Below are 20,560 nucleotides of genomic sequence, written 5' to 3'. Positions count from 1 at the left end.
CAGAACCTGTATCAGTAGACTCTAGTAGTACACAAAAATTTAAAATAAAATTGCCAATCGGTGAAGTTGCTATCTTTAAATGTAAGAGAATAAAATAAAATAAAATAAAATAAAAAATTGGAGTATATTAATTTTATTCTCTTCCAAAAATATTTTTTTATAAATGTAATGCACAAGTTGTACCAGCACAACCTAGCATTTCCTTTCTTTTTTTTTATATCAATGCATACTATATAATTTGACGAAAAAATTTATTTTGCTTCAAATTAGATTTTAGTACTCTAATTTTGTATGATTAAGGATTTTTTCCCAATCTAGTTTAAAATTAATGATATAGAATTACATTCAATAATGGCATAACAATGTTGATTTTAACTATAAAAAGTAAATTTTAGAAGAAAAACTTACCATTTGATCAATGAAATCGATAAAAGAAAAAAAAGTTTTCAAAATCGATTGATTTCATGCAAAATAAAGGATTAAATGAACTAAAGCCTAATAAAAAAAAGTTCACAAACATTACTCTTTTTAGATACTAAAATGTATGTCACATTTTTTTTCTTCTTAAAACATGGATCTTTAAAAAAAAAATAACTTTTTGAAATTAATCGAGTTCAAATTCGTTTAGAAATAATCTTTAATCAAATTTTATTTATTTCTAATAAAACTCAAAATTATTGATGTCTATTTCTTTCGATAATATAGAGATTACGACAAATGAAATAAATATTACTTTTAAGATAAAAATGCGTGTGAGTCATAGTTTTTTTGGGAAGCTATGTCATTTAAAGTTGTCATGTCATCTGTTTCAAATAGAATTTATCCATCATATAAGAATTTTTGTAATAAATTTTGACATTAATGACTAAAATTGATTGTTTTTAATATTGCAAGGATAAAAAACATTTGTTTTATCAAAACTAAAACAAAATTTCATTATATTTATCAAATGGTTAGACTCAAGTAATTAATAAATTTCAATTAAGTAGAAATCATTTTGAAGAATTCAAATTTAAACTCTAATTTGATAGATATTTAATTAGATTTTACTTATTACTTGACTCAACTTGGGATTATTGGTATGTCAAGTGTGAATAAGAATCTCATGTTAGATGAACAAGTCTATGTTGAAAACTATATTAGTGAAATTACTTTCAAATGACTTAGAGATTTTTAAATAAAAATGTGATGTCCAACCAATTTATATAATTGTTTATGTCTTAATATGATGATCACATGGAATTCTCGTGGTCCCACACATATTATAGTCCCTTTTCTTTGACAAATGAATTTTTTTTTTTAAATGATAAATACTATTACAAACTCACACAACTATGAAATTTCTACTTTAAATTTAAAACAACATATTCAATCTAATAATATTATATTTAACGATTAAATTGGTAGTTAAAATCAAAAGGGACCGGTTGTTTTGAAAATAGGAAGGTTAAAAAAAAAAGACATACATTAGAATTGCATAAAAGAATGGAATCACATGTTATGTTCTCATTCCCTCTAAATAAATCTCAAATCTCCATAAATTCACCAACACCTCAATAACATAAAAAAACTAATCAACCAAAACACACACACCCTTTTTCTCCAAAAACACAACAACAAAAAAACCTCAAAATCTAAGAACTTTCAAACTTTGTTCCAATGAGCATGTTAGGCCTTAGAGACCTACTTCTCATAGCTCCAACACCTTCTTCCATTCATCATCATCAACAACAACAAAATCAAAACCAACCCATCTCAACAGATCAAAATTCAAACCACCCTTTACCTTCACCATCATCACTAAGTGTTGGTTTTGGTATTTTCCCACTCCTCACTACCACACCTTGCATTCCACAATCTCAAAACAATGAATCTCAAGAAAATCCAAACAACAACAATTTTTGGAATCTTAGGATGTATCAAGAACCAAAAAAAGGTGTGAGTGTAATCAATGTTGATGATGAAAAAATTAATAATAACAAGATGGTTGTGATGGAAAGTGAAGAAAATGGTGTTTATGGTTCTGAGTATAGAGTGTGTGAAGATTGTGGTAATAGAGCTAAGAAAGATTGTGTTTTTAGAAGATGTAGAACTTGTTGTAAGGGACGTGGATATGATTGTTGTACTCATTTGAAGAGTACTTGGATTCCTTCGACTCGTCGCCGAGAGCGCGAGATCGAGGTGGTCGGTGGTGGTGGCGATGGTGTTGCTAAGAGACTAAAAAGTTTAATTGGGTCATCACAAAATGTTTCTGCAAATTCTCATAGTTCAAATTCTAATGCTACTACACCTAAGAGCTTTGCTACTAGCTCTTGTCACCAAGGTAATTTCAATTTTCTTGTATATTTTATTTCTCTTTTTCAAAAGATTTTAAATATATCCTAAAGTTTAATTGGATATAATACTGTAAAAAAATTTAAAGTTACTTTTTATATCTAATTAATTTTTAAGTAATTAAATTATTGAATTAATTTTTCCTAGTAGTATTGGTATACAATTTTCTTTTTTAGAAAAAAAAAAAAAAGAGTTAAAGAATTTTATATGTATTTTTATTTGATGTTACCTTAGTATTTTATTTATAAAGAGCATTAATTTGTTCATATAATGTTTAATGTGAAATGATTGACAATTTTCACGTAATTTTAGTGTTGCATATTTGATTTGTTTGATCTTAACTAAACAATTTATATTTTAATTTTGTGTTTTGAATTTATTTTGCAAAGTTAAAAAGTAAAAAGTATTTAATTAAGATTGAATGATTATTAAGTGAAATTTATTAGTTGAAATGATGATTTTATTTTATTTTTTAATTATAGATGCTGGTTTCAAAGAGACATTACCAGGTCATGTTCAAGCACCAGCTGTATTTAAGTGTCACAGAGTGACTGCTATTGGAAATGGTGAAGATGAATTTGCTTACTTGGCAACAGTTCATATTAGTGGCCATGTGTTTAAAGGGTTTCTCTATGATCATGGTGTTGATGGCAAAAACGCAATGCATTGTGTTTCAGAATTGCAATTGGGAAATAATTGTAGTGGAAAGAATGGAGAATGTTCTTCTGCAATTGGTGTTCCAACCAATATTAATACTTACCCTGCTTCTGCTACTTGAACATTTTTCTATCAGGTACTCAATTGAATTGTTATTCAATTTAAAGTATTATTTTTTAGAATAATTTATAAATAAAAATAGATGATATGTAGATAAAATATAAATAAAAATTATTATTATTTTATTTAATTGATAGATGTTATATTAGACTGTTTTCATATGTAATATAATGTAAATTGATGTCTAAAATTATTTATAACTTTAAATATAATCAACGATACTCTTCAAAAGTATATATTTTGATATTTACAGTTAAAATAATAATTTAATCAATGTTAGTTTGATAAAAATAAAAATAAATCAAATATGTATCTTAAAATTTAATTCATTAAATTAATATTAATTAGATTAATGTCTTCGTTATAAAAATAAAAAATTATTAATTTATATTTTTAAAATTTATTCATCGTCCAATTTTTTAAATATTTGTGCAAAGTAGACCAAGTAAAATTTGTTGTTTTCAATTATATTAACTCTAAAATGTTCCTGAACTCAATTTGATTTTTGTTTTTAATGAACTAAGGAAAATAACTTTGTGATTTATACAAGGTTTTATGTGGAAAAATGCTAGTTACAATTGCATATCTCTGGGAAAATGCATCACCTCACGTAAGGTGTGTGCCAAGCCAACCACTATCATTAGATTAGATGGTGAAAAGTGAAAACTACATTTCTACACTTTTTCTTTTAATAGTAAAAGATTAAAAAAAATGTCAAAGGTGAAGTCTATAACGTATTTCTAAAAAAATCTTAATATTTAGTTATTGTTATAAATAAAAGTTAATTATTTTTAATTTATTTAGTATTGTTATTTTTAATATATCTTTTATTTATTGGTATTATTATTATTATTATTATTATTATTATTATTATTATATCTTTTATGAGTTCAACTCGATATTTCAAAATTTACTATACTCATAAACATTATTTAACTAACACTTTCCATTAAATTTTAATTAAATTTTAATGATACTTATAGAAGAGAGAAAGGAATTTGTATCCTCTTGATTCAGAGTTACTTTCTCTAATCATTATAAAAAATAAATAAATAAAATTTAAATTCTTTCTATTATTATAAATAAAAGTTAATTATTTTAAATTATTTAATGTTATTATTTCTAATACATTTTTAATTTAATTTAAAATATTTAATGTTGATAGTTGAATATTTAATATTATAAAATAATAGTTTAATAAATTTAATTTTCCTTTAAACATTAAATCTAAAAAATTGATTATATTTAATTAAATTTCTTAATATTTATAAAAATATTTTTTTTATATCAGTAATAAGAGAGAGTATTTTATAAATGTCATTTTGAAAAATCAATGGTCAACCACTAAAAAAGGTAGAATTGGTGCACTGCTCGATGTCCATTATACGAGTGTGCATTATTATATTTCCACTACTCATTATATTGTCATCACTATGACATAATGACATTTCCACTACCACATCCCAAACATCCACACTTTTAATTATCTATTGCTTACTCCAAGGGGAATCACTTCTCTCAACTTTTTCTCTCTATTTTTATATTTTTAAATAAAATTTATTTTACTTTTTATTGTTTAATAAATATTTTATAAATAACTTTTAATATTTTATTTTATTTTTTATTGTTTAACAAGTATTTCAAGAATACTTATTAACATACTTTTTTGCATATATAATTTTAAATTTCATTAGTTTTTCTTCCTGACATTGTCAACTCTCTCAACATGATATTGATCAATCATTATCTCTTAATAGTACAACATGATTTTTCATGTGACCATTCATTGCTATAATTCAATATACAAACCAAGCCCTTTTGCAAAAAAAGAAAATATTAAACATTAATTTCTATAATTCAATAACTAGCAATGTAGTTATCTATGTACTCTTTGTAGGGAGGTTTTAATGTCATTTATCAAACACATCTACCTTAGTGTAGACAAAGGTTGTCACCATTTAACTGCAACATTTGTTTGATGGGATTTTTAAATTCACCTCATTTATTTCAAGTTGTGGTTGACTTCAACCTTGATGAATGAAAAGACAACCACTATTGTTTCTTGCAATGAAATATGTATCAAACAACCATGTCTCTCACTTTATTTATTGTCTATTACCTTTCCTAAATGGAAATATTTCACCTAACATAGCATCAATTTGTTTAGTGTCCCATCTTGCACATCATATAATAGGAAGAAGGCTATGCACACTCCTAACATAGTTTGCTTAATTTAGTAACCTATTCTTCCTTGCCATATGCTTGTGATGGTTTCCACATTTGTAGCACCACCTTTTTTTTTATCAAAGATATGTTTCGGTGTTTGATATATGTTGGTGTCAGACCTCGACACTTGATTACTTTCAATTAACTTATTTTCCTAAATTATTATTGGTATTGACGTGTCAATGTCGTGTCAGTATCAATATATGTGCATTATAGGTTTCTACTTTTGTTACAAGAGTGAAATATTTTGGATAAGAAAGAGTCCTCCACAGTGTGGACCGTTGGTTTGAGTTGAGACACTAAAGTATTAGAAATGAGGTTTAATATTCGATTCTTATTGCTAACAAATTTTCTTCATGACAAACTAATCACTAACATTTGTCTGTCGAAACAAAACAAAAATCTTGAAAAAGAAAGAAATATAACTAAACTTTTTTTCTTAAACATAATTTTTTTCTATAAACATTTTTAACATAACTTTTTTGTGATAAAAAAGAAAGGTAAGTTTAAACATAACTTTGTTGGTGATTTATTGGACTAATACAATATATAATAAACCTTTTGTATCCCAATTTCAGGTGATGGATAGATCAGTTTCATGAATCACCAAAGGAAGGAAGTTTTATTATGCAGTTTTGTTGAGAAAAATGACCATATATGCTATGGTATTTAATTGCGTAAATTTTATCCTCTAAAAATGTTTATATGCATACATAAAGCTTAATGACCCCATTTTTTTTATTTTAATTTTTGCACTAGATTTAGGGACATTGATGTTGCGATTATATTTTATATTCAATGCTTAACATAAGTTATTACTGTAGTATCATGTCAATATTAATGAGACATTTTAGGGTCTTTATCACTAGAAAAGCTTTGAAAACTTCCAAGGATAGAACTTAAGTATGTTGATTTAGTGACATTGCATTAAGTTCTTCGTATACTGATGTACAAGATACTTTGAGGTGATATATTTTTGGTTTGAACGTTTGAGATAAAATATTTTTGGTCCGAACAGATCCATGAGATATTTTAAGTCTGAGAGAGGTGAATTAGTAAACAGTGATATTTTAAAATTGAATCAATGAGATATTTGAGTTGTGATTAACTGTTTTAAATTATTCAAATTCGGACGAAATTGTAATTGAATAACTAAATAGTAGATAATGTCAGTTCATAGTTCAAAGATTAACTAAAGATGTAACTTGTAAAAATATAAAAATACTTGAAAAATAAAAAATATGAAAAACACAAACTGAACAGATACAGTGTTAATGTCAAAATATTGTGTCACAACATTTTTTTTACGCAATGTTCCTAAAGTTTTAATTGTTCAATAAAGTGTCTCAAAAGAAAAACTGTTCAAAAAAGAACTTTTAAATATAAATTAGATAGACAACTTCAATAAAAATAAAAGCCCTTGAAAGAGCTTTTGTGAAGGGAAAGAAAAAGGAAAATAATTAACATATCCTTTTCTAGTACAAGATTATTTAATGTGTGATTTTATATAATATGTAAAATGTACAATTACTACTAGGGTCAAGCTCAAGTGATTGGGATGTGAATGTTGTAAGTCCTAGAATATCAAATTTATTTCCTATAAAAAAGATGTAAAATTGTGTCTATCTTTGTAATGATTCTCTCCAACAAAAGTTCTATTTTTGGAAGATACAAAACCATATCATCATGGAACATGCCTAAGAATCATCATATACTTTTTGCACAAACAAAAAGATATTTGTGCAGCACCTCATCTTTTGTACATTTTATTCGGCACCAAATACCATAGGCCTCACTTTGGAGACAAAAATGGTTACATAAGGAATCATTTCCAATGTTGTTTGTCCCTTTTGTTGATTCATTTACAATTTAGGAACATCATTGATCTAAGCTACAACATACATTTGTTGTGACTATAAATAAGATAAATTTCACAAAGTGAAAAAGGGATGTAGAACATGAAAGTGTGTATCGCCTATCATCACAATCTACACTCCATTTGATGCGTCGGTCGCCAAATTGAGAATCATTTTCGATGTACTGATTAGAGCTCGATCATTTTGTTACAACTATACATGGATGGCCACCTGGTGCAAGTCGAATATTTAGGATCAAATTACACGCTTGAAGTGTCCTCTACAAAAACTCTGAAGATGAATTCGCGAAACCGTTTCGAGTAGAGCCTTGGATCAACGGCCGAGATTGAAGTTGCGTCATATTGGAATGATTTGTAAGCATGCTCGAGCTTTTTACTAATATCATAGCCTTGTAATATATCTATGATACCGAAAAAGATGATAATATCGTACAACTCCCCAGTTGGTTCTCCAATCAGCTGGGGAGTGTCGCAATTGCTTTTCCGCAAAGCCATTTCGGCTCGCGCTGGCATGTTTATACCTAATTGAATCCACCTAAAAGATAGAACACAGTGCAAAACATTTTAGAAAATGTAGAGAATCCAACTATGAAAACAGGGAAATAGTTCAATGGCAAAAATATTTCATGTTTTGTCTGAAGTTATCTTAAAAATAAAACTTCTGCTAAGATGAGTTGATTGAGTATATACCGACTAGGATCTACAATGAGATGATCCACATTCACTCCTGAAAGACGAGGGCCTCCGTCGTCAAATCCGGATGGCGTGCAAGCTCCCGAACTTCGACCGCAAGGTGTAACATTGCCACTCGAAGTTATTTCGCGAAAATGAAGACCAACCAACATACTATAATCCATAATTCTCTCTTGTTCAAGAAAGTCACAGTCCCTAGAAACTTGTCTGCATGAAAGCATGTTTAGAAATTTTACTAACCAACTTCCAAATATTTCATATATTAAATATCAAATCACATAAATCATTTAGTTCATAAATCATATGACTAAAAATTGAAGGCGATAATGCAGCTCATACAAGAATGCAATTCTTTTAGTGAAATCTTCAATTCTGTTTAAAACACTTTTTTTTTTGTCATAGGCAGCTAATAAAATGTGCTTCCAAATATTTTCATATCTTAAATATCAACACACATAAGTTATATTTAGTTTAGAAATCGAGTAAATGATAACTTTGGTCCATAAGGACCCGTTTGATGCATGGGATAGGATAGAGACAAGATATGATATAAAGCTGAATAAGGATATGATAGGATAACCATTACCATATTATGTGTTTGATAATCACATAATAACCAACAGGATAACATTTTTATTTTGTCATGTATACATCTCATCATGACATGATATAATATATATTATATTTGAATAACAAAATTATCATTTTGAACAATTACATTTAAATTTTTTTTAATTAACTTATTATATTATAAATTAATTAAAAAAAATATTAAAAAATTAAATAAGTAATGAAATAATTTTATATTTAAAAATATCCCTTAATACTACTAAATAAATAATTTAATTTAAAAAAAATCACGAGTAACCAAATAATTCTATTTTATTTGTTATAATGTAAATAAAGATATGATATATATTATATGTAAGTGACAAAAATACCCTTGTAAATAAATTATAATTAATTTAAAATTTCAATTAACTTTCATATTTTTATAATTTTGAATACTAATTTATTAAATTATATCAGAAAACAAAACTACCCTTGTGATGAAATCATACATTTTTTAAATTAATTATTAATATTTTATTTTTAAGTTTAATATCAAATTCTATTAATTATTTTTATATTTTAGATGAAATTTTATAAATTACTTTATATTTTATTATATTTTAAATTATATTTTATAAGAGTAATTGAGTAAATTACTACTATTATCCTATCCTGCTGGTTTCTAACCTATCACATATTTAGGATAAAAATTTCAACAAGAGAGACAAGATATGATAGAATTCTTGATTAACTTATCATATCTTATTGATTCATAAAATATTGGAATCACACAGGATATGATAACTTATTTCTATCATGTCTCTTATCTTATCCATCAAACAGACCCTAAATATGTGAGGAGTTATGATAGGAATGGGCTGGGCCCCACAAGTGATGAGGGGGATCTCTTAGTAAATAGAGATGAGGTGGGGCCTAAGCAATGACAAGTATATGTGAGAAAGAATAAGAAAGGGGATGCAGAAAAATAATGATTGCCTAGTTGGCATAGGGAGTTAATATTCCACTAATAAATAGGAATTAATATTCCACTAATAAATAGGAGTTAATATTCCACTAATAAATAGGAGTGTGTGCAGAGATAGCTGGATGGTTTTTTCATTTTTCAGTTACACCTTATAGGTTGGGCAGTAAGAGAATTGTTTTCTCTAACTGAGGAGCATTAGCGCTGGAATCATTTTTTGTTTTCTTATCAATTAATACAATTATTCTTTTCATCTAATTCTATCTTATCTCTGCTCTATCAATTGGTCCGACCTGCTACGTTCATGCAAACCAGAATGGACGCAAGAATCACCGGAGTGGAGGAGTGTTTGGGATGTGTAGAGGACAGCATTGAGTCGTTACGTGACTTCATTGGTTCTGAAATTTAGAGGGCTTTGACGACGTCTCAAGACAATATTACAGCGGTTCCCTCGCCGTTAGATGAGTTACGTTTAGCTGCAAAGAAGGTGGAATTGACGGCGTTTACTGGTGATGATCCAGTGGCTTGGATCACTCGAGTAGAAACGTATTTCGACGTACAACGCATTTCGACAGACGTGAGAATTCAATTGACGAAGCTCAGTATGGAAGGTCCTATGATTCATTGGTTCAATTTATGGCACGATTCTACGGAGGATCTGTCTTGGGAGAGTTTGACGGAGGCGTTGATCGTTCATTTTGGTGGTGGTCGTTTGGAGAATCCCTTAGAAGAATTAAAGGAATTAAAACAATCTGGATCTGTTGAGGATTACATTGCTGAATTCGAATTGTATTCTTCACAGTGTGGCCGTTTACCAGAACAACAGTTTCTTGGTTATTTCATTGGTGGTTTACGTCATGGCATTCGTTCTCGTGTGCATACCTTCAGGCCTCGTAATCGTTACTTAGCGATGCAATTGGCTCGTGATGTTGAGAGTGAATTTGCTGCTGTTTCGGGGCAGGGATCTGAATCTGGATCTCGCTACAAACGGGTCAAGGTTCTTGGGCCCAATTTCAAAAACCTAATTGGGCCAATCGCGAAGGGGAAGAGAACAGATTTGCAAACCCTAACCAGACTAGTAACAATGTGGGTAAAATGCGTACCGGGTTGGGTCCTGGATCTCAAACCGGGTCAACACACCCTCCCAATTCTACTCCTCCTTCACGTCTTAACTCTGGTGACGTTTCACGCCGTCACTCACGCGGCGTTCGCCATTTACCAAGCGCAGAGGTTAATGAGCGTCGCGCGAAGGGACTCTGTTTTCGTTGCAATGAACGATGGGATCCCCTCCATCAATGCGCAACGAAGCAGTTACGATTGATTATCTTGGGGGACGATGAAGTGGTCAACGATGAAGGAGAGATTGTGGTGCTGGAGGCCAAGTCGGAAGAAGAGATTGCACAAGAGGAGTTAGAATGTAAAGGGATGGGAGTTTTCGATGTATCCACCACTCCAAACCAGGTTTGAACAACGAAAATAGAGGACTGTTTGCAAGGTGCACCTATTTTGGTTCTTATTGACAGTGGAGCCACGCATAATTTCATATCTCCTAAGGTGGTTGAAGCTCTAGGGCTGCCTATGGTACCTTCTACTCCCTTGGGCGTCAAGTTAGGAGATGGTCATTGTGTCCTAACTATGGATAGGTGTAAGGGAATTCAGATGGATGTGGGAATGGTGCAGATTTGTTTTGATCCTTATGTGTTGGAGTTAGGGGGTGTGGATCTGATTTTGGGAGTTGTTTGGCTGGAAACTTTGGGGAAGGTGACCATGGATTGGAAAGAAATGTCTATGGTGTTCAACCATAAGGGCAGTATGGTGAAACTCCTTGGCCAAGCCTTAGATGAGAAGATGGCTACTTTCCAAAGCATCATCACTTCTTCCCGGCTAATAACAGACTGCGAATGGCCTACCTTGATGGAGGTGGTAGGTTCACAAGTGCCTCGTGTCTCAGATCAACAGACTAAGGAGTTGCAAAAGTTGTTAGATTGTTAGATGAGTTACATGACTCGGGTTATTTCTCTAAGATTGATCTTAAATCTGGTTATCATCAAATTCGTATGAAGGAAGAGGATATTCATAAAACTGCATTTCGTACTCATGAGGGTCACTATGAGTTTATGTGATGCTATTTGGCCTTACCAATGCCCCTGCAACTTTTCAATCAGTGATGAATGATATTTTAAGCCTTTTTTAAGGAAGTTTGTATTGGTTTTTTTTATGACATACTAGTGTACAGCGATAGTTGGACTGCTCATTTGCAGCACTTGGAGATGGTTCTAAACATTTTGAAACAACATCAGTTTGTGGCTAACGGAAAGAAGTGTGTTTTTGGTAAACACCAAGTTGAATACTTGGGTCATGTCATTTCCAAAGCAGGGGTTGCTGTGGATCCTGCCAAGGTTAGCAGTGTGTTACAATGGCCAGTCCCTAAGAACGTCAAGGGGGTGAGGGGTTTTTTGGGATTAACAGGTTACTATAGAAAATTTATAGCTAACTATGGGAATATTGCTAAACCCTTGACCGAGTTGACAAAGAAGGATGGTTTTAGATGGAATGTTGCGGCTGCCGAAGCTTTTGAGAAATTAAAAGTAGCTGTTACAACTGCCCCAGTTTTAGCTATGCCTAATTTCAAATTCCCTTTTGAAATTGAATGTGATGCCTCTGGAAAAGGGGTTGGTGCTGTATTGTTGCAATCTAAACATCCCATTGCGTATTTTAGCAAGGCTTTTGAATCATCTAGGCTATCTAAATCGGCCTATGATAAGGAGTTAATGGCTTTGGTGTTAGCTATTCAACATTGGAGACATTATTTGTTAGGAAGGCGGTTTGTGGTTTATTCTGATCAAAAGAGCCTAAAACACTTGTTACAGCAACATATTACCACAACAAATCAACAGGAATGGATGGCTAAGTTGTTGGGTTTTGACTTTGAGGTGGTATATAAGGCGGGAGTGGAGAATAAGGTGGCTGATGCTTTATCTAGACAACATGAGGATGCTGAAATTCATGCTCTTAAATCCTATCCTATTTGGCAGCAGAGCAGCCAATTGCAACAAGAGGTATCGAAGGATCCCTGGCTTAAAAGCATTGTGGAGGCTATTCAAAAGGATGTTACTGCCAAACCTGGGTTTTCCTTAAAAGGTGGCATCTTATTCTACAAAAATAGGTTAGTTATACCGGCTAACTCACCACTTATTGAAGATCTACTTAAGGATTTTCATTCTTCCCCTAGTAGGGGTCACTCCGGCTACCTACGCACTTATAGGAGAATGGCAGGCACTTTATATTGGCAAGGGATGATGAAAAGGGAGCAAGATTTTGTAAAAGCTTGTGACACTTGTCAACGTCAAAAATATGTCGCGACTACGCCTAGTGGGTTACTACAGCGGCTACCTATTCCAGTTTTGGTGTGGAGTGAGATATCTATGGATTTCATTACTTGTTTGCCCAAAAGTAATGGATTTGAAGCTATTTTGGTGGTGGTGGATCGTCTCTCCAAGTATAGTCATTTCATTCCTCTTAAACATCCATTTACTGCTCGCTCCATTGCTGCTATTTTTGTGAAGGAGGTGGTTAGACTGCATGGAATTCCGGAGTCAATTCTTAGTGATCGTGATCCCTTGTTTGTGAGTATTTTTTGGAAAGAGTTGTTCAAGCTAGTAGGTACGGTGCTTAAAATGTCTTCGGCATACCATCCCCAAACTGATGGCCAAACAGAAGTGATTAATCGCTGTTTAGAGGCCTATCTACGTTGTTTTATTGCAGATCAACCTAAGTCATGGGCACATTGGATTCCGTGGGCAGAACTATGGTACAATACCACATTCCATGTTTCCACAGGGTTTACCCCTTTTGAGGTGGTGTATGGCAGGAGACCTCCAGTATTGGTGCATTTTTTGGAGGGAGAAACCAGAGTAGAAGCTGTAGCCCAGGAGTTAAGAGACAGGGATGAAGCTTTGCGTCAATTGAAAGCTAATTTACTCAAAGCTCAAGAGTACATGAAATACCAAGCTGATAAAAAACGCAAGGCAGTTCAATTTGAGATTGGTGATTGGGTTTTCCTCAAATTACGTCCCCATCGACAGCAATCGGTGGTGCATAGAATTCATCAAAAATTGGCTCCCAGATTTTTTGGTCCTTATCAAGTCATTAAGAAGATAGGGCAGGTTGCTTACAAGCTACAGTTACCAGCAACATCTAAAATACATCCTACTTTTCATGTTTCTCTATTGAAGAAAGTTGTAGGCAATTATACTACTACAACTCAATTACCTAGCAGTTTGGAGTCTGACACTGGGGATACTATTCCTGCTAAGGTTTTGTCATGGAGGGATAAGTTTGATGGTGGGCAGCATAAGCGAGAATGGTTGATTCAATGGGAAGGCATGGATGTAGGAGATGCTACCTGGGAAGAGGAACTGCTGCTGAAGAGTCAATTCCCTGATTTGCGCCTTGAGGACAAGGCTATTGTTGAAGGTGGGGGTGATGATAGGAATGGGTTGGGCCCCACAAGTGATGAGGGGGATCTCTTAGTAAATAGAGATGAGGTGGGGCCTAAGCAATGGCAAGTATATGTGAGAAAGAATAAGAAAGGGGATGCAGAAAAATAATGATTGCCTAACTGGCATAGGGAGTTAATATTCCACTAATAAATAGGAATTAATATTCCACTAATAAATAGGAGTTAATATTCCACTAATAAATAGGAGTGTGTGCAGAGATAGCTGGATGGTTTTTTCATTTTTCAGTTACACCTTATAGGTTGGGCAGTAAGAGAACTGTTTTCTCTAACTGAGGAGCATTAGCTCTTGAATCATTTTTTGTTTTCTTATCTATTAATACAATAATTCTTTTCATCTAATTCTATCTTATCTCTGCTCTATCAAGTTATCACTATAGTCCTAAATATATCATAATTACAATCCCACCCACAAATGTCTCTTTTGTTGGTAATTTTAAGGACCAAATTGACTAACAAAAAACACATTCGAGGACTAAACAGCTAACTAACGAAAAACACATTCGAGAACCAAAATGACTAACAAAAACACATTTAAGTTCTTTTTTTTATTTTTTTATTTTGATGATATGTTTAAGGACTATCATGACAACTTCTCACACATTTAAGAACCAAAATGATTATTATCCTTCATAAATCATATGACTAAAAATTGCAGGCTAGGCAGCTTATACAAAATATAATTTTTTTAGTGAAATCTTCATTTCTGTTGGTCATTTATAGTTACCATTCACTATCCATCAATGACTTCAAAACATACTTTTTTATCACATGCAGCTAATAAAGTATGATTTATGAAACAAAAACTTGCAACAAAAATTCACCTGCAAAATTCTTGGAACCAAGACTTCTGCAACCGAAATATAAAATTTAAGTCGAGGTCCTTAAGTGTTGTTGTTGGCTCTATATCTGCCTCAGGTTTATTAGTAGTGCGACCGAACGTCGAACCTTTCAAGTCGAACCGTCTGTGAATGGCATATTGTGAACAAAATAGATTTCCCATGATGACAAAGCGAACCTGAAATTTATGAAGAGTGACTGATTAATTATTAATAATAAAAGTTTTATACCAAAGTGAAAGTTTATAATCACCTATGCAATATGCATTACCTTCTTCTGTGCAGTTCCTGTTAGTCTTACACAATGGAGGCCGAAGAACTTTGTTACTAGCGTGTTTTCGAAATCCCGAACGTGTTTATAATAAGCAGGAAGCATTTTCAGAAAAACCTGTAATCATGTAATAATTTTGGATTGAAATGTGATTCAGTAGATTAATGATCTTTATAATGAAAGCATCAAATAAAAACTATCATCTCAAAGTGGACTAATACATATTTGTGACAGGCTTATAAATGTTAGAATGTATAGTAACTTTTGTTCTTTTGTAATGCATATATGTACCGTACTAATGACTCATAACGTTGTTGGATTGGCTTACTTGAACTTATCTAATGACATAAGCACTTGTAAGGCTATTTAAAAGACTTCATAGAAAAAACTTATGACATGTCTATAAGCTGTTTTCAGCTTATGTCCATAAGCTTATGATAACTTATGAAAAGACTTATAGCTAATATTACAACATTTTGAATTTATTTTATCTTTTGTTATAAAAATAACTTATATATAAGCAATTATATAGTAAGAGCTTGTGCTATAAACGCTTAAATTAGTTGTTTATCCAAACAGAGCTTATGTATTATAGGTGAAACTTTTAAAATGAGAGTTCATAAAAAAAGGCTTGTATTATATCTTGCAAATTAAAATGAAACTCACTTTCACTTCTGCTTTCTTCATGGTTTTTATCATATACCGGTCATCATTTGTCAAATAGAAAAAGCTTCCACTTTTTCCAGGTGATGAGAGTTCCCGAAGAGCATCATTTCCACATATTGATATCATGTAATCAGCAGGATCAACTTTGAACAACTTTCTGAGAGCCCTGAAAATATAAATACAATCAAATCAACCATCATGTTCTCTGAATGTAGACAAATAAATTAAAGTTCAAGTTCTAACACAATAAGAGACTATTTTGTAATGCTAGGTTATGAAACCATTGCAATTTTAACCGCGCACATAATGCTTAGTGCCTCAAAAAAAGGTTATAAACTTTCAAGAGAAGCGTATCGGCATTTGATGAGATTTATGTCCAAATATATACACACACCAGAGATTCGTGTAGTGTTTATTTTAGTATCGAATCGACATATGACTCATATTTACTGTAAGATACTAACAACCATACTTTGTGCCTCAAAAGAAAGTTTATAAAATTTGAAGATTACTCTCAACAAGTTAACACTTAGCAGATTCCTGTTAGAAAAAATATTTCACCTAATTAAGGCCAAAAGTTTGATGACATAAATAGAAACTGATCATTCAATCCTATGCATACCTGAATAGTACCGGACAGTAGTCTTTCCATCTAAATTCGCAAGACGGATGAGGCGGCGTATGCTTGGATCCTTCCGGTGGAAATCTAGTCCAAACTTTCTCTTTCGGATCAAATGCAGAAGACTTCAAATCAAGAGATGCACTTGGAGCAGGTCTTCCAACTGAATGTCTGTGCTATGGTACAAGAAATAAATAACTATGTAGTGAAAATTAGAATCAAGGAAGAAAATTTATTTGCTACAATGTCAAATTCATCATTGCACCATAGTATGGCCAACACTTAAACTAAATTCTTATTCTAGCAAATAGAATACAACAATTATCACTCAAAAAGGAAAAGAAAACCTACATTGTTATTATTATGTACATTTTGCTTAGAGTGACTTATTTAAGTTTACATAGTGGCATAAACACTTGTGAGACTATTTGAGAAAACTTATCGAAATAGTTTATGACATGTCCATAAGCTATGTCATAAGTTGTTTTCAACTTATTTTTATAAGTTTTGCAGAACAGTTTATGAAAACAATTTATAGTTTATATGAAATATGTTTGACTTTACTTTATCTTTTGTTATTGAAATAACTTATACAAAAACACTTCTATGATAAGCGTTTAATGAAGCTATTTATCCAAACAGGGTCTAATTACGCTCAGCTAGACCTTCAAGATGAAAGTAGCTTATGAAAACAGTATATAGCATATATGAAAACAATTTTACTTTATTTTATCATTTGTTATAGAAATAACTTATACATAAAAACTTATATTATAAACACTAAATTTAGCTTTTTATCCAAACAAGGCCTAATTACGCTCAGCTAGATTATAAAAATGAGTAAATTACATGAAAACAACAACAATTCTAATCAGTACCTGATACCTAGTTGAAGATTCAACATAAGCTCATAGTTTTTATGCCCTTTAGATATGGTATCTCCTTGTGTTTTGGGAGCCTTAATTCTCAACTTCTGCCAACTAGGAATCGAATTACCTCCCAACTCATCAAATGCCGATTTCCTACCTACATCAAGACCATTACATCCTTCTTCAGAGCTGTAATTACTAATCCTCCCATCAACAGAACTCCATCTAGTCTTCCTGTTTCCATCACTTCCTTTCTTAGACTGTTTCATCACCTTAGCTTCCTCCAAACCCGAGACACTCAATATCTTCTCCGAAGGATAAATCGACACGTTTTCGCAAGGACAAACCTTACAATCACTCAATTCAACATTGAAAACTTCTTGAGGATCCCATTCAAGATGAGCATCATTAGAACCAGATGGATAATAAGTACCACTTTGTTCCTTAAAATCTTTATTCCAAACACCAACATAAAAACTACCATCACACCAACTAAATGTACCATTCCCTTTAGGATAACCATCTTCCCAACAGCCATCATACCTATTACCATTTTGCCACATCATTGTACCACTTCCATTAAACAAACCATTCAACCATTGACCAATATAATGATTCCCATTTTTCCATTGATACCTACCATGTCCACTTTGCAAACCTTTTTTCCACTCACCATCATAAAAATCACCATTAGGATAACTCTCATTCCCTTTACCATTTTTCAAATTCATAACCCAATAACCTTTATATGTATCACCAGATGAACCTATATAAGTACCTTTACCATCCATATAAAAAGTTTTGAATTCACCTTGATATGTAGCACCACTAGGCCAACTAAACCTACCTTTCCCCATTGTAAAACCTTGAATCCATTCACCAACATACATACAACCATCAGTCCAAAGATACTTACCTTTACCATGAGGAAACTTATCAAGCCATTGTCCTGTGTAGAAATCACCATTTGGAAAAATCTTTTCAACAAGGCAAACCTCTTCATCATCATCATCTTCATCATCATCATCATCATCATCACCATCTTCATCATCATCACCATCATCATTATTATCTTCATCATCTACATGAGCTATTGACATTGGTGTGAAAATGATGTTGGCCCTTTTCTTTCCACCTGCTGATTTCTTAACTGTTGCTTCCCAGGCTTTTACAATGCCATTCAGCTCCCTGCTCATTCTCTTGAAAGTCTCCACTTTGAATATATTTTTTAAACTTCAACATAAACTATTCACCTTCGTCCATTCACACCCAAATGAAAAAGATTTGATTTTTCTATCTCATTGAATAAACCCAGATGAAAATAATGTTGCAGAATGCATTTCTGCATCAAACCCAGAAATTAAAATCACCCCAAATTTTTTTTGAAACAAAGACAATAATGCAGGGAATCAAAATTTGAGAAAAAATTCAATTTTTTTTTGTTTCTTCTAATGTTTGTAACAACAATAATGGGTTGTGTTTAGGTTCTGAAGGGAACAATGGTGATGTTGGGTTCGACGAGAAAACCAAAACGTTTGTTTGGATTTTGGAACTAATGACTTTTTTATTTATTTATTTTTCTTTGTTGTTTCCAAAATTTTCTTTTTCTCTCTCTTTTTCTTTATTTTTTTGTTTGTTGAATTGGATTGGATTCAATTCTTGGTTCTACGGATTCCGATTTTGGCTCCTAAAAGTAATGATAAACCATACACAATTGAAAGTATGAGACATAATGCTGAAGGTAAAGGGTGTCTTTTTATGCCTTATTTTAGACTGTGAGATATTTGGTACTAATTTTAGTGTCTTTTTTAATCCCTATATTTGTTAGTATTATCCCTCAATTAATGTGTTACATAGATTTACAATGCCACTTGATTTTAAGATTGTTTTGTGTACCTCTTGAACCAAAATAATTCATATTTGGATTTGGATGGAGAGTGACTTAATGTCAGAATCACCGTAAATCAATACAATTTTAATTGAAAAATTATATTTTTAAATTTTTTAAAGGGAACTTGTAAATTTTACGGAAAAAGATAAGTGTATTTATTATAATTAGTTCAATATGTTTTTAGTTACTTTAAATATATAAATTTTTATTTTTCATCATCTCAAAAATTTATTTAAACTTTGATCCGGTTAAATTTTCAGTTATCAATTTTAATTTCAATTTTTTTTTTACAAAGTTTATGTCATGTTCTAATTGACATTTTTTGATGACATACCATTGTTAAAACTTTAAAATATTATTAACTTAACTATTTAATCTTTAATTTAATAATTTAATCTTTAATTTAAAGTTATATATCAATTAATAAATATTCAATATTAAATAATTAAATTATTATATTAATGGTATTTTAAAATTTTATTAACGATATGTCATGTCATAAAAAAATTCACTTCGAACATGCAACATAAACTTTTATAAAAAACAGAAATTAAATTGATAACAAAAATTTAAAATTATCAAAGTTGTAAGGAAATTTTTAAAGAAACTAAAAATAAAAATTAATATATCTAACAAAATTAAAAATATATTTAACCGTATTATAATATTGGTCTCGCTAACATATACACTTGAGACACATTTTAGCATTTGTTTTTTTTTTTTATTTAAAATTTGTGAGTTTTTTCATAAATAAATAAAAGAGGGAGAGTGTTAAACTCTATTGAAAGAACTTAAGTCAAACTCCCAACGGTATCCAAACTTTAATACATTACATTACACAGTGTAAATTAGTAAACAAATTGAATTAGTCATGTTCTATTATCTATTTAATAATTTTACGCGAATTAAAACAAAATGTATAAATAAATAAATAAATATTTTTATTAAATTATCTTCCAATATTATTTTTATTTTTATTATAAATGAAAAATATTAAATTAAAAATGATATATACAATATTAATTAAAAGGTATTTTTGAAAATATATAATTAATATTATCTGAAAAATTGAAAGTATCAATTATATTATGACATATTATTTTTATAAATAGATCAATTATGGTGAGAAAAAAAAAGTACCATATAGAAATACAATGACATGCTAGAGTCGGGCGAGGATTTATTTTTGTTCAACAAATGTATGTAATATTTCGTTATAAATAATTAGAAATTATGACCTGTAATATTTCGGATATTAATTAATTAATTTTATAAGTTTTATAAATAATATTTTATGTATTATAAATATAGTTATCTTATAATATTACTTTATTGATTTGTAATAATTGAATATGATTAGGAAAATTAAAATGAGGGAAAATCATGTTTATCACACTCATCTAATTTAATTTTAAAAATATTTTATAAAATTCGTATGATAACTTA

General features: G+C 30.8%; 2 protein-coding genes across 2 annotated transcripts; one reads left to right on the top strand and one right to left on the bottom strand.

Annotated features, from left to right (window-relative positions):
- The first annotated feature begins 1,498 nt into the window (after positions 1–1,498).
- LOC101492090 (protein LATERAL ROOT PRIMORDIUM 1-like) lies at positions 1,499–6,210 on the top strand. The gene is made up of 3 exons (XM_004498637.4): positions 1,499–2,323; positions 2,817–3,127; positions 5,916–6,210. The coding sequence occupies exons 1-2, from the start codon at positions 1,660–1,662 to the stop codon at positions 3,110–3,112; spliced, it is 960 nt and encodes a 319-aa protein (XP_004498694.1). The 5' UTR covers positions 1,499–1,659; the 3' UTR covers positions 3,113–3,127; positions 5,916–6,210.
- An 808-nt stretch (positions 6,211–7,018) lies between these two features.
- LOC101491765 (phosphatidylinositol 4-phosphate 5-kinase 5-like) lies at positions 7,019–18,932 on the bottom strand. Its single transcript, XM_004498636.3, has 7 exons — positions 17,233–18,932; positions 16,358–16,525; positions 15,736–15,901; positions 15,070–15,186; positions 14,784–14,977; positions 7,904–8,113; positions 7,019–7,748 (listed from the first exon to the last, which is right to left on the bottom strand). Exons 1-7 carry the CDS (start codon positions 18,417–18,419, stop codon positions 7,454–7,456), a joined length of 2,337 nt encoding a protein of 778 aa, XP_004498693.1. The 5' UTR covers positions 18,420–18,932; the 3' UTR covers positions 7,019–7,453.
- Positions 18,933–20,560: the final 1,628 nt, after the last annotated feature.

This window comes from Cicer arietinum, chromosome 5, assembly GCF_000331145.2.
Source record: "Cicer arietinum cultivar CDC Frontier isolate Library 1 chromosome 5, Cicar.CDCFrontier_v2.0, whole genome shotgun sequence".
Taxonomy (NCBI): Eukaryota; Viridiplantae; Streptophyta; class Magnoliopsida; order Fabales; family Fabaceae; genus Cicer; species Cicer arietinum.
This window is presented reverse-complemented; position numbering and strand designations above follow the sequence as displayed.